This window comes from Cyprinodon tularosa, unplaced genomic scaffold, assembly GCF_016077235.1.
Source record: "Cyprinodon tularosa strain WSP-4 unplaced genomic scaffold, ASM1607723v1 ctg552, whole genome shotgun sequence".
In the NCBI taxonomy this organism is placed as follows: domain Eukaryota; kingdom Metazoa; phylum Chordata; class Actinopteri; order Cyprinodontiformes; family Cyprinodontidae; genus Cyprinodon; species Cyprinodon tularosa.
The window spans coordinates 705,488-720,200 of record NW_024039288.1 but is presented as its reverse complement, the minus strand read 5'-3'; the positions used below and the strand labels follow the sequence as shown (position 1 = coordinate 720,200).

At 41.7% G+C, this 14,713-nt stretch overlaps 1 protein-coding gene across 2 annotated transcripts in view; it reads right to left on the bottom strand.

The window, feature by feature from the left end:
• Positions 1-249: 249 nt before the first annotated feature.
• Positions 250-14,713, bottom strand: part of ptprb (protein tyrosine phosphatase receptor type b) — a 50,532-nt gene continuing 36,068 nt past the window's right edge. For both annotated transcript variants that reach the window (XM_038305211.1, XM_038305212.1), the window contains exons 22-40: positions 13,277-13,442; positions 12,922-13,203; positions 11,887-12,165; positions 8,889-9,038; positions 7,760-7,899; positions 7,513-7,649; positions 7,335-7,441; positions 7,155-7,260; positions 6,574-6,654; positions 5,291-5,308; positions 5,131-5,212; positions 4,726-4,816; positions 4,359-4,435; positions 4,145-4,279; positions 3,571-3,693; positions 3,335-3,498; positions 3,130-3,265; positions 2,935-3,055; positions 250-1,206 (exon numbers count right to left, since the gene is read on the bottom strand). In XM_038305211.1, the coding sequence (XP_038161139.1) occupies positions 1,184-1,206; positions 2,935-3,055; positions 3,130-3,265; positions 3,335-3,498; positions 3,571-3,693; positions 4,145-4,279; positions 4,359-4,435; positions 4,726-4,816; positions 5,131-5,212; positions 5,291-5,308; positions 6,574-6,654; positions 7,155-7,260; positions 7,335-7,441; positions 7,513-7,649; positions 7,760-7,899; positions 8,889-9,038; positions 11,887-12,165; positions 12,922-13,203; positions 13,277-13,442 (2,418 nt within the window). In that variant the 3' untranslated portion in view covers positions 250-1,183. The remainder of the gene's footprint in view (positions 1,207-2,934; positions 3,056-3,129; positions 3,266-3,334; positions 3,499-3,570; positions 3,694-4,144; positions 4,280-4,358; positions 4,436-4,725; positions 4,817-5,130; positions 5,213-5,290; positions 5,309-6,573; positions 6,655-7,154; positions 7,261-7,334; positions 7,442-7,512; positions 7,650-7,759; positions 7,900-8,888; positions 9,039-11,886; positions 12,166-12,921; positions 13,204-13,276; positions 13,443-14,713) is intronic.

Here is a 14,713-nt window from a genome sequence, read left to right as displayed (position 1 = left end):
CAGTTTAAAAGATAAACTTTAAAAACAATTATAAGGATTTTAATAACACCTTTAATCCAAACATCAGTTAAATGTTTAATTAGTAGTTAATCATCAGATAAACCAGCTGAGAAGATGGTGATAAAAGCTAAACATCAGAATACTTCGGGTTTTCGTTTCTCCTGGAGGTTCTGCAGGTTTTGGATCATCAGGGCGCTCTGACCTGCTGGACGTCTCATCATCATGGAGGAAAATAAAGACAGAAACCCAGAGAGGCCATGAATTTTAATGATTATTTTAGGATCAGGTTTACATGATTCTGATGAGGGAAAGAGTTGGCTTTGTTCTCAGACATTTTTATATTAAAAATACATCCTTAAAAATCCTGTTTACAAAAACTTAAATGTATATTTTCTAACCGTTATGAGCTTTGCTACAAAAAACATCAGAAAAAAACACTTCCAGATTTTAATTTCTTCAGTTAAACAGCAGAAAAGTTAAAGTTTGAAGCAGACAGCTTGAGGATAAACAGCAGGAATAAACCAGCAGATTATCCATATTTACAGTTTGCTTTAAATAAACAGCTTATATGGGGCAGTGAGAACATCTTTCTTTCCTCAGTAAATTGGTGAAGATGTGGGTCAGAATGAGCAGAATTCAGGTAGAGGAGGGACAGTTTGCTTCTTAAGTGCTCTGTGACATCTTTCATACAAACATTTTTTTTACTTTTAAAACCTGGTAAGATCACTATGGTAACAGCATCCTAAATAGAGGCGCTTTTAGGAGTCCAACACTCGGGCCGGACATGTTCTGGAATATTAGGACGAATCCGCTCTGTCGATCATCCTGAGTTTGGACGGGCTTTATTTTAGCCAGCTGACCAGTAGTGTGCAGCAACAGCTGGGGGAGGGGCAGGGCTCTGGCATTTTATCGGCTCCAAAAAGTGACATGATGGTGATTTCTATAAATATTTATTCGGGATCCCTAACAGGTGATGCGCTCGGTTACCATGGTGATTTAACCAAAGTTAGAAAAAATAAAAATGTATGCTACAAAAGTCTATGAACGTCGATCCTGAATATTTAGGCATCGATTGGTTAGAAAATGCCAGAGTCCTCCTGAAGGACCTCAGCTCTCTCCCCGTCTCCATGTAAGACTTCGGAAGTGTTTCCTCCCTCCTCATTGGCTGGTCGTCATCATCATCTTAACGTCCGTTGTAGATAAAATCTGAGGAGACATGATGATAAACTTAAAGAGGTCCTGCTGCCTCATTTAGGAAGCTGAAAACATTTTTAGAAATCAAATCCAGGAGCAGGAAAGGTTGGATTCATAAAGTTTCCTGCCGTGAGTCAAAGGATCCAAACGGAAAACTGACGTTTAAATTGGAACGAGGTCCTAATTAGCAAAAAAATCAGTACCATTCTGTCTTGATCCAACTTTTTCATTTACATGATTGCAGCTTTAACTATTAACCGATTCCAATGTTAACCGGAAACAATGGCGGCACAAATCATAGGGTTTTTTTTGTGATGGTGGTGGTTAGAAATGATCGAGTGATTTTACTCATAATAATGAAGAAAAAGCTGCAGGATTTCTTTTTAACTGTGGGAGTCGTTTATATATGAAATAAAACAAGAATGAAAAGTCATTGAAATACAACATACATCAACTTTACTTTTAAGGTAATTTAAGGCTTTTTTTTATCGATTGTCTGAATCCACACTGAATAATATCTAAATTAATGATTATTTTGCAAATCTATTCATCTGTCGATCATTTTTTCGATTAATAATCTGATGGAAAAAAGTTCCTCAAAGAAGATTTTTTTTTGCAAATTAAACCAGGTGAAACTAAAAATTTTCCACTTGAGGAGTTCTGGATAGATCATATTGACAGACGAAAAATCTTTTTATCTTAAATGCAGAATGTTTCATATTTTTGTTTTTTTACAATTTTGGTGTAATTACTGTTTTAAGCGGGTTGCTCTGTCAGGCAAAAGCATGTTATAGAGTCTCTACACTCCAGTTGATTAGTCAATTACTAAATTAGTTGACAATTACTTCAATAATTGATTAATCCGATTAATTGATTCAGCCCTAAATCAGAGGCAGACGCATTTTTTAGACGAATGAGTGATTCAGGCTGTGTGGAAATCCGGTCATTATTTTAACAGTTTTAGATTTAAAAACGACATTTCCATAATATTTTTATCCCGCTTTGTAATCCAGGCGCGTTTAACTGTGTGAAAACAAAGCATCTTTACTCTTTCAGGACGAGGCGGTGCCTGTGAGACAGCGCTGAGGGAAGAAAGGAGAAACGGTAACGATTGCTGCGTCACATGACGTCACTGAACCCGTGAAAAACACAGAACTGTCACTGATTTTTCCCACTGAGATGGAAGTGCTGGAGCGTCTCCAGCTTTCTTTGTATGAAGAAAGAAATGTAACGACCAGTTAGCTTCATTAGCAAGTTAATTTCAACATTTCATATTTTAGACTTAGATTATAATTAGAATAAATATATAAATGATGCCATATTAGATGCTTTGTTGTGGCAGCAGGCCTTATTTTTCACCAAAGGGTCACATAAACAGTTTATATCTCAGATCTGAGATATTTTCTTGTTTGTGTTTTGGTTAATATTGGATCAGATCAGAACCTCTCGCCGCCTGCAGAAGGTTCTGCAGTCCTAAACCATGATGGTCTCTCTAAACTGGGCCTAGGTTTGACCCGTCCAGGTCCCCCTCCTCCCCCAATGACTGTTTTGGTTTGGTAGCAGAACCAGCAGATCTGGATGGATGGAGAAACTTTAGAAAATATGAAATCTAGCTTCTAACTTTAGCAGTTTGTTTAATTGTCAGTCTGGTTAAAGGTCTGTCATGTCGTGTCCCTAGTGGACGTCCAGACTGGACCCCAGAGGGCGGATGCTGGGTGGCCTCGGCGCCGTCGGACTCACGGTGGCAGTATTCTGGGTTGAAGTTCTCGTAGATGGGGTACAGAGGGTTCTCCTGCTCGCTGCGATGCTTCCTGGCTCTCAGGACGTCCCTCACACACTGATGCAGGAAGGCGTACTGACACTGAAAAACATGAACAGCGCCGTTGGTTCCCCCGCCCAGGGTGGACTGGATCAGACAGGGTTCTGGTTCCGTACCTCAGTCTGGACCATGTGCTGCCGATGGAGTCGCAGGTCGAAGATGCAGCCGTAAAGATCGATGCTTCCTTTGGAGTCCAGCTGCTGCAGAACCCGGTCCAAGGCGATGAAGGTCCCTGTGCGCCCGACTCCAGCACTGACACACACAGAACCCGGTTAACATCCAGAACAATACCGGTCTGAGGGCGACCGGTGATCGTCCCACCTGCAGTGAACGACGGTGGCTCCAGTACTCGGGGATCGGTCCACGTAGTCCCGGACCGTCCGGGCGAACTGGATCAGGGACTGGGTGCTCTCAGGAACGCCGTGATCGGGCCACACGGTGTAGTGGAAGTGTCGCAGCAAGCGGGGGTAACTGGAGCTGTTCTCCTTTAAAATCAGAAATGGGTCAGAGGTTCTGTTCAGTCTGAATGTTTACAAACAGGAACGTTCTGCAGGTACCGAGGTGATCCGGAACTCTCTAATGGTCCATTCAGGCAGGACGGACTCCGACAGCACCTGGATGACCAAGTCACCATAGTAGAGCGGTTCCTTGTCTGCAGGCCAGTACTGGTCACACTTCACCTGGAGACAGGAAACGGTACGTTTCTATGTAGATCATCATCACATAGAAACGCTCAGCAACACGACAGAGATATGATGAAAACAGTTGGACTACAGACTGGTTTGTTTTTAGGCAACCGTACCGAACGTCAATCAACCGCGGGAAGAATAAACAATGCAACTAATAGAGCCTGTGGGAGATAGAAGTAAAATTAACCATATTTATTAATTACGTTTTTATTTTATTCAAAAAACTATGTGAAAATGAAGGAAACATAGAAACAGGAAAAGTCAGTTTAACATGACGAACAAATGATTAATGCAAATAAAGTTCTTTCCCTTTAAAATCTTAGGTCAAAATGGCGGCCTTGGTAGTTCTAGAGTTAAGGAACTGACTGACTGCGTCCGCCTGTGTTGATGGTAATGACAGCAGAACATGCATGTTGGTTAATAATGGACAGACTGTTCTTACCCGTCCCTTCTCCTCACACTGTGTCACCATGATGACGTTGTGCACACCGTGCTCCCACACCATCCTCCAGAAATCGTCCTTGGTGCCCGGAAGCGGGCCCTGCGTGGCGATGTACTCCCTGCGGTAGTTGTTCCCCTGTGGAGAAGGAGGGGGGGGTCAGGACGTGTCTAACGGCGTGTGGAGCGTGTTCATATGTTCATGTATGTGTTCTTACAGGTATGTAGCTGGCGTTGATGTAGTCTGAGCAGGGGTCGTCCTCCAGGTAGGACAGCTTCACTCTGGTCGAGTCGACTGGAAACGGAAACAAACGTGATTCGGATGTTTCTTTCCTGAGATGCAGCCGTTTGCAACACGTGAACGACTCCAAACGAGTTCATTAAAACTGATGGGCTGCTCATATCATAAAACACATCATTAGTTCTCTGCTAATCCAAACAGGAAACTTTTAGAAATAAAGAGGTTTCTTCTTCAATACATCATTTAGAAATGTTCCCATTAATAAGTCTCATATTAAATAAACATTCATTAGTTTAAATACATTAAATATGAAGGTAAAATATGAAGCATTAAAGGAAACCTACACGGCAGGATGTTGTTGTAACGGTTCTTCCCTCGGTTCTCCGGCAGTCTGGCGACGTCCATCGTCTGGTTTCGGCCCACATCCTTCAGATCCTGCAGAAACCAAAGAAGGTAATGTTCTCTGGACGGCTCGCAGGGAAATTAACATCCGTTAACGACGAGGAGCCTCACTGACTCTGCCTTTCTTTCCTTTACTTCAGCAAACAGCAGATTAATGGATGTTTATATTCATAGCGGGAGGCAGAGGTTTCTGTCTCTATGGAGCTGATCTCAGGTCAGAATGAATTTAAATGTGTAAAGCTGAGCAGAGGCGAGCTAGCAGGAAGTTTCAATCATCCGACAATCTGATTGTTTAAATAACATCAGCTTCCTTCCTGCCATTAGTTGGTTTATTTAAAGGAAATCACCTCGAACTCCTCAGACAGCAGGTAGTTGGAGTCGGCCTGCAGTTTGCTCAGATGGGACTCGAAGTGGCACGCTTTGACAGGACTGCGCAGGACGGAGAGACCAAGACGTTAACAGGAGCTCCGCTTAATCAGAGATCCACAGTTTGAGAACAAAACTCACCTGGTGACTCGCCGATTACTGCGGAGAAAACAAAAAACTTCAGTTAAACTTTAATTCAACTGCTTAAAATAGAACCACAGCTAAACAATCGCTCTGATGATTAATTTTATTTTAGATTTGCCTCTAAAATTCACACCACATGTCATCTCAAGGCACTTTCCAGTTCACCAGATCGTCCAAATTGATTCAAAGTTTTCTATCTAAGGAAAACCAGTTGATTGCATCGACTCATTGACTTGAATTCAATCCCTCAGCTCATACAGTAGTTGTCCTTCAAAATTTCCCCACTTTCTTTGATGGGCCAAAGGAAGCATGTGATTCTTTGGCCTAATTGGGGTGAAAGGAAGGCAAGGAGTGATAAAATATAAGTGTTTAAAGTTTCCTCATCTTCCTTCATGCCGCAAACAGAAGTGCGGCATGAACAGAGTGTTTATCTACGAATGAAAAATTATGTCCTTGATGAACCGAAGTTGTTTTGCTCCAAATGTTCATGTGTGAGGAAGTTCCTTATGCTGGGGTGGGATGGTCCTAACGGAGGGTGTGTGTTGGGATTGCTGGGCTTGCCCCAATCAGAGGTTTTCTCTCTGTTTAAGGACGTAAAATAAATGTGAACTTTCTTTTGAAGGGGTTTTGGTTTCTCCACAACTTCATAGGCCTTTGGCTTTTCCTTTGCTGGTCTCGTACAATTCCTTTTTAAATATCAATCTTAGTACTAAAATACTCTTTCTGTCATGATTTGTGGACATTAAGGTCTAAAGAGAAGCGTCATCTCCTGGTCAGACCCTGTAATTCAGTTAAAGGGTGGAGTCAGATAAAAAAAATATGCACGTTCATGAGAAGGAAAGCGGCTGGAAGTTGGAGGGAAGTCTGCTGCCATTTTGAACGGCTGCTACTGTAAATATTGTTACAGTCCTCAGTTTTCAGGTGATGTTAATCCCAGCTCTAAAAGACCAATTCATAAATAACTGATGTTTTTTCTTGACCGTTTTAGTCTCTTGAGTTGCAGCTTAATTTTAGGTCGAGATGATTGGTCAGTTAAACTAACCGATCAGATCAACTGTAGACACTGATATTAATGCTTGGATTCTGCCACATTTGGGCCTCGGTGATTTTAAAGGTGAAAGAGATGAAAATATTTCATCCATGTTTTACTTTATTTCCAGACGTTAAGTTTCTCAGTAAACTGTTGGGCTGACGGCGCCAACACTTTACTGGAAACTGATGCTTCCCACAGTCACATGTTGGCCGTGGGAGAGTCCGTCTATTTCTGGAATCTAACTCACCTCCTCACTCCCATATATATCCCTGAAGATGGGACTTCTTTCCACATACTCATCCTCACCACCGGGTTCTCCTGCACAGCCCTGCAGACAAAGAACCAACAGATTCACTCTGAGCAGAAACGGTTTGAATATTTCTCTCAGTTTCTCATTTTTTTTTCGCAGGGACTTGATCCAACACAGATACCAGGTCTTTGCTGCAAAGCTTCTCTAAAGCCCGGCATAAACTGTACAATTTTTCAATGGTTGCACGCTGCGGAGTCGTTTTGTCGTACAGTGTAAGTTCACAGCTGACGATGTTTGTTCTCACACTGTGCGACCCGATACTTTGATTTTCTCCCGACCTCACGATTCCTGATCGCCCCTCGTTATCCCCTGGACACTACATGACTCACAATAAGGCTGAAAGTCGACCCGATTGAAAAATTCTCGCACGACTGGAGAATTGGCCCAAAAATGGCAAAAAAATCGTAGAGTAAGCCCGGCTAAAACGGGTCTTTAAATCATTCAGTAAAATTCTCCGATCATTTGACCTAAAAAGAGAAAACTGGGACCAAAGAGAAGCAGCTCTTTTTTCTACTCACACTTTGCGCAGCCTCTGGCGGTACGCCAGCAGGGAGACGACGGCCACCATCATCCCTATCAGGAACATTCCCGCGCTCAGGCCCTCCACCACGCCACCTAGAGGCTCTGACAGAAACCACAGCGCCGGATGAGGCCCGAGCAGCTTTAGGGGTTTGATGATGGTGTGAAGCGTGACTCACCTGCGTGCGTCCTGAGCGGTGAGGACAGGTATGTGTCCGAGAAGAGCGGCTGGTCGACCTCTCTGTGGTTTTTATCAAACAGCCTGGTGAAAGCTCGCACGCTCAGCCTGCTCACACACACACAGCATCAGAACAGCCGGCCTCCTGCCGCAGCTTCATCAGTCAGAGTTCTGTTCACCTGTAAGACGTTTTAGGTTTCAGCGGCCCGTCGCAGAAGCATCCATAACCTTCCCCTACGTACAGGTCATCGTCGTGGTAACGGTCGCAGACTCCGCCCAGTCGCTCTCCGCCTGCCCCCAGATTCACCTCCACCACCTGAACAGTTGATGAACGATTATTTTCAAGTCTCCTGATGGTGGCGCTGTGAACGCATCGATGGCAAAAAACAAGAAGTTACAGCGTCCGTTTTGTTCGGCAGACGTTACCTGCCCAGCAGAACTGTCTGTGTCCTGAGGACAGCGACTGGGGAAGTACGCCGTCTGGTACGCTCTGACGGAGGAGTTGTTGATGTAGTCGCGGTACGAGGGCAGCGGGTGGCGCTGTTCTGGCTGCAGAATTTCATTCGCTGTTGAGATAAACAATTTTTAGCTTTATTCCAGGAAGATTTAACCACGTCTGTCCTGCTGGGATTTAGTTACAGGGAAAAACCAGGAAGGTTGAAGGATTTATTTTCACTAATCTGAAAAGTGTGGCCTGCCCTTGATTTAAGGCCCAAACTCACATTCCTGTAGACGCACTTTGAAGCACAGCTGACTTTAGTTCTGGGCTTTGACTATGCCATTCTATAAATGAGGCCAAACCATTTTATTTAGCTCCACCTGTCGGGTTGGCGGGGGGGGCAAAGAAAGCCTTCCCACAGCCTCATGCCGTCACCAACATGCTTCACAGTAGAGCATGTGTGTTCAGAAAGTATTCAAACTGGACCACAACTTTTCGGACGCTCTAAGGCCAGAAACAACAGCCGGACTGTTTGCTAATCAGAAGACTTTAAAAGCCGTTTCTCTTCACGAGGGCTGAAAGGAAATGTCTGTTGAACTATTCATGAAATTTATGACTGAATGAATTGATGAATTATTGTCTAAAACAACAATAAACCAACATGTTTGACTTTCCACAACAGTGACATTAAATGTAATAATACTGTGTTTTTAGATCTTAAAACGACTCTACTTAAAATCTTCTAACACATAAAAGGCATCAATCCCCTTTGAGAAAAAAATTTGTCTTTATTAAATAAAATCTCTAGAGATTGTGTAAAGTTTCTGCTTTTAAATGTTTTATTTTGGGGTAAAATGGCACAGGAAGCAGACTCCTGGTCTATCTCATAATATCCTGTTAGGTTTTGTGTTGTTTATGGTTCAAATGAGACAAAAGCTGAAAAGGTTTCACCCCAAGCCAGCATGTTTGGATTATTTTGCTTAAAAATGTTTTTTTTATTTATTTATGGAGTTAAACTACTTTTCTAATAAAAGATCTAAATGGCCTCAGAGTTGAAGAAGCAGCCGCCATGTTCTGGTCATCCTTAAAAACTATAACTAAGGAGACTTTTCCTACCGTCCGACTCGGCCACGATCACAGCGAAGTATCTGATGGCGCCGTTGGCGTCGCTGAACCAGGAGCAGTTAAAGCGGAAGAAGATGGAGGACGACGTCAGTTTGGACGACTTCTCGCTAACATGGATGCTGGGAGGCGGAGTGGGAGGACCTGAGGGGGAAGCTCATCGGTTAAACATCTTTGCAGAGATTTAAAGAAACCTGAAAACTTTAAAAATAACCAATACTTTAAAAAACTTCTCAACAAATACAGACAGTAAATCAGTTTATTTCCTCCATGCAGACTCTAAGGAACCTCTGGAGGATAAAAGCTTCCAGCGTCATCTCTTCTTCTGCTAATGTCTTTTTTTCCCCAATGTCCTCGTGTCAGGATGATTTATGATGCAACGCAGGCAGAGAGAAGAAGAAGAACAACAAAGAAAGAGGAAAAAGGTTGTAAAAGAGAAGAAATGTTGGTTTGGGTCACAGTGACTTCATCTCTGAAAGGTCAAACTGAAGAAATAAAGCGATTCATCAGAGACGGAGCGTTATCTGGTAGACTGAGGCAGAACAGTGGCGCTGTTCAACGACCTCAAGCAATTAAGGAAGTTAGAGCTCCCAGAAAAGATGCTGCAGATCCATGTGACGATGTCATCAGTTGATTAATGAAAGAAGGGCTTTTCACAGGAAGATCTGATCAGGAAGCTGGGTTAGAATTCAGAAAATAAGATCTGAAAACAATCGAGCTTTAGTGGAGCTTCGGGAATCTGGTTGAGATCTTTGGAGTCAGAACTCTTAAAAATGAAGGAATCTGTTTAAATCAGTAGGAATTGGAAACCTGCTTAGAGTCAAAACTCTACATTAAAGAGGCTCTGATGAGGCGGTTGTGATACAACATTACATGGAGTGTCCTCTGTTTCCGTTCTCCTTAAAGCCAATCACGCTGTTTTATTTCCCAATTTAGTCAGGTGTTTTTGTAGTTTTGTGCATTAAACAACAAAAAAACTCCTTCACTGGGTTCACTACACACATTAGCTTTAAAAAAAAACATTGCCTGTCCGTTTGACGAGGATCTTATTAAAGAATGATCGGCACTTTTTCAAAGACAATTAAAGTCGTAGGGAAGCAACTGTTCCAACCGTTGCATTTTCGATTTCTCCCAAGTGGTGCCTGACTTTACACGAGTGAATAAAGTGAATGTGATTGGTCGTTTATCAAGGTGGAGGGATTGTTGCGGTGGAAGGTTCCCAAGCAAGTTTGGTTGTGGCGGGTTTCTCTGAGGCATATTGCTAACCAGTTTGCAACTTAGCGCTAGTAGGTTCCCAATGGGAAATTCCATTGGGACCAAGTAGCACTAAACTGGTGACTTAGAAACGACACTGTCAAGGAACGCTATGGACAGAGGAAACATGCAAGAGGAGGAGAGTTTAGTGTCGGAGGTCGTGGATGAGTCTCCTCCATCATACATTTTTTATTTAGAGGAGGAAAGCGGGGATGAAGATGTTATGGAAGAGGACGCCAGGGCGGCAGAAGCTTGGTTTGGTGTAGAAGGCTTACAGCCGTACATGTTTGAGCCCTTGCCTCGCAACGCTGCCAGTTCTGTTAGCTCTACGCCTGCTGAAGACACAGACTTCCATCCCCGTGAACACTGGGACGGAACTCAATGGGAAAGGATTCTTATTTCAACCGGTGCGTATATTAGCTGCAATATATGAATCAAGATGCTATGACGAAAAAAAATGTGATTGACAGATGACCGTTGATATATGATTGGCTGAATTTAGGTGTTCAGGCTGACGTATAACTAACTGGCCTGCAGAAGATAACAAAAAAAAAAACGATTTTAAGACAGGATTATTTTTTAACGATAGACTTTTTTTTTACTTTTGGGACAATATAGTCCAATAAAGAGTATATTTATATACATGTTTAAGCCAGAAAGATTTGACATTTAAATATGATTTCCCTACGACTTTAAAGATTTAGGATTAGGATTCACTCGAAGATAACAGCCTACTGAGCCTACTGGCAATATCTGAAGCCATTCTATGGGACTGATAACCGCTAATAACGATCATGCATGCATGCGTATTACTAAGGGTATGCTGGAGTGACACGGTATGCTGAGCTGATAGAACATTGGGACCGTGCTCCCTTTTCAGGAAAATTACCGCAGACTAGCCCCCCCAGACGTCCCACCTGTGAGACCAACCAACTGAAGGAAAAGCTGTGATGCAGCAGGTCAACCCCTCACTGTCGTACAGCTTTGAAAGCAACGAGCCCTCTTTTCCTCAGGGCTTCTGGGCTATCTGGAGAGACAGATTCCACGTGGGATTATTTCTAGAAGTAAGCTAATAAAGCTCCTTGTCCTGCCATCAGAGCCACTGAGCGCAGTGTAGCGTCACCGCGGGTGAGGAAGCGGGAGCCTCTGCCTCATAAACTATTGTTTTGTTCCACTGAACAAATCTTTCCCACACAGCGTTGCAGTGGGTGCAGTGGTCAAATCACAGGGGGACGCCTCTGTAGATAGCCGTAAGTTAACTACATCAATTAAAGCCCATTCAATTCCCTCGTTGCTTGCCTCAGACTGATCTAAATCTCTCCGAGAGCTGGTTTTGGAGACGGACTGATCCTGCAGGTTCCTTAGAAGAGGCGGCAGAAATGAGACGAAACCAAAGAAGTTCAGCAAGGTAAGTGGTGGAGAATGATCTTAGTTTAAATCAAACTAAAATTACCTGATCTTTAAGTTCTAAAAGAAAGATCAGAGGCTGCTTCTCCACCCTTTAAGCTTGATGATTAAAAACAAAGTCTAGAAGTTGCATTTCTAAGGGGAGAACAAAGCCTGAGCTTATTTTGGGGAATCTTTGTGTCTTTGAAGCTGGTTTTTCTCTGCTTCAGTCTGGAACCGATACAGATGATTTCAGCCCTGCTCTCCCAGGTGAGCAGACCCATTTCCACGCTGCTTTTATTTAAAAACAAGCACAATGTTTTGGGGTTAAAGGTTAAACGGAGGAACTCACGGTCGATCATGGTGACGATGGTCCGGGTCACCGGTGGACTCATCTCTTTGGCCGACAACACTCTGATGGTCACTGCGTACTTCCTGAAGGCGCCCAGCTGATCCAGTGTTACCGCGGTGACGCCCCCATCCAGCTTCAGGACCTTGGTCAGCTCCCAGTTGTCGTGTTGATGACATTTGACCTCATAGGAGTCAAAGTCGGCGAGCGGAGCCATCCAGGAGCAGGAGAGGGAGGAGGAGGACAGAGGGAAGCAGTGGATGGACCTGATGGGAGACGGACCTGCGGGAGACGTGATGCAGTCAGAGATCTGAGAGACTAACTCGTTTTCACAGGAAGTATGATAAAACCGGTCAGAAACACTCAGAGGATGTGTTTGAACCATGAGGGCAGAGCAGAGATGAAACCCGACAGCTGACGGTGAAAAGTGTGACATAAATCTGCTTTAACAGGCTGACTGAAGTAAACAGAAGCAACTGGGTCAGACTTATGAATACTTTAGAAACAGAACTAGATTAAAAACTGGATTCAACAGACAAACAACCAGAACAGCTTTTCCTCTGCTGCCACCTGCTGGCCGAACTAGTAAACGTTTGTTTTTCCATTTTGGCAACTATTAAATAACTACATTAGATCTAATTATTTATTTTTTTTTATTCAAATCATGTTTAGTTTTTAAACTATTCTTTAGGTTTATATAACCTCCCTGGGATTAAATAATCCCACGTCCCTCAAAAAATATGTAAAATCAATTGAAAATGATTAAAGAGAAAAAAAAAATACAAATAAAATATTTGTGCTTTTTACACATTTGTCTAAATATCTAACATTTTAAGTTATCATTTATTGAATTAGTTTAAGGAAAAAGTTTTCTTCCAGTATTTATTTTGGTTATTTAGTATTTTTCATTAATTCTATAATTTACCGGCTTCAAATAAAATTTTATCTTCACATTAAATTATTTGATTTAAGATATTAAATATAACAATCTCAGAATTGACTGAACAGTTTGTGTCTTAGGAAATTAGTTCCGCCTACTTGTTCTGACGCTCATCTGGATTGGCTGGCTGCTGGCTGTGGGGTGGCCTCTGGCTCCGCCCCCACTGACTGTCGTCACGGTGAAGTTGTACTTTCGTCCTGGAAACATCCCGCTGACGATGCGTCTGGTTAGGTGGGTCTCTGTGATGGACAGAGGGTCCTCTGGCGCCCACTGTAGGCTGAAGTTGTCATAGTCTCCGGAGGCGGGGCCAGACCACTGCAGCTCTAAGGAATCATTGGTCGGGCCTTGTCTGACGGACAGGTCAGTGGGAGCTTCTGGCGCTAAAGGGAAGAAGAACAGCACTGAGTTTCTAACTACAGAGTATTTAGACTTTTATTTTTTAAACAGACTTACAGGTTCGTCCTAATTTGGAGACGCTGTTGGTCCGATCCCCGCTGCGTGTGATGACCTCAGCCTGATACAGTCTGCCAGGGATGAGTCCGAGGAATGTGTGACTCTTATGGTCCGAGCCCAGCGTCTGAGCTTCCAGAGTGGATCCAGAAAAGTTGTGCAACAGAACCTTCAACCAGCAAAACAAACAACGAAAACATTTAAAATTGTGAATCTTTGCTACATTTTGTTTATGATTTTCTCCACGATTTAAAGTTTTAACATGTAGAAACTTCCCAATTCTTTCTGATGACAATAGAAGCAGATTAAGCTGATTCTACTTTAATCTGACAATTTAATAACCAAGTGGATTTTAGTTATAAAATCTTAAAAGAAATCAACTTAACAAATGTTGTTTTACGATACCCAGAGGTTTCAAACCTCCCAGTTAAATATTTTTATTTTTCTCAAGAAAAAAAAGCAACTGGTTTATGGAAGTGATTTGGGACTGCTTTACCTTTATTTATTTATTTTTATATTTTTCTTTTGTAACATTCCTCTATTTTGTTTATTTATTTATTTATATATTTTTTTTATTTAATATTCAGTCTTCACATCATGACCTATTTTTTACTGGCTTGTTATTGTTTTCACTAATGTTTACACACAAAAGCTTTACTGTTATTTGGTTTATTTTTTAATCTTTATTTTTATTTTATTTTTTGCCCTTTTCATTGGAAAATAAAAAAGATCTTAATTGAAATATAAAGGCATATTCTTATATTATATTTGTATTCAGCAGTATTCTTTTTGAACAGAAGTACCTGAGGTGAGGATGAGGATTTTTTAACCTAAATATACAAAAAAAATTATTCTTTCTAAAACCAAACAAAATAAAAACCCTTTTATTCTAGATAGATAAATATTTAAACAGATGAGGATGAGCTGTTGTGATGCTTTACACATCTAGTGTGGGTGGCATATGAGCTCCCTCTAGTGGTAGTTAACTATATTTCACTGTTTAGAATAGAATACTACAGCAGAAATGAATTTAGTGAAAAATGTATTATTTAATGTTTGTATTTTCTTCTCAGAGGAGAATTTATATGTTTTTTTATCGAGGAACAGCTGCTTATCTCAAGAATATAAATCTAATAGCTTCAGAAATTCACTAAATATAATTAAAAACCTAAAATCTGTTTTACATTAAAAATAAGACCAATAACAATTTGTACAGATATGTTCTACTGATTTGACAGCTGTCCAGAGAAAGGTCAAAGTTGAAGAAACAAATATAGAAAGCATAGTGGATGAAAAAATGTTCTATTTCCTTGTTTAGTCGAGAGATTTTTTAGTTGTAATTTTGTGCAATCAATCAAAAGAAAATCCTTAACTAGGTCAATTTGATACATTAGGCGTTTCCTCGTCTTTAGACGAGGAACTTATTTAAAAACAATCAAC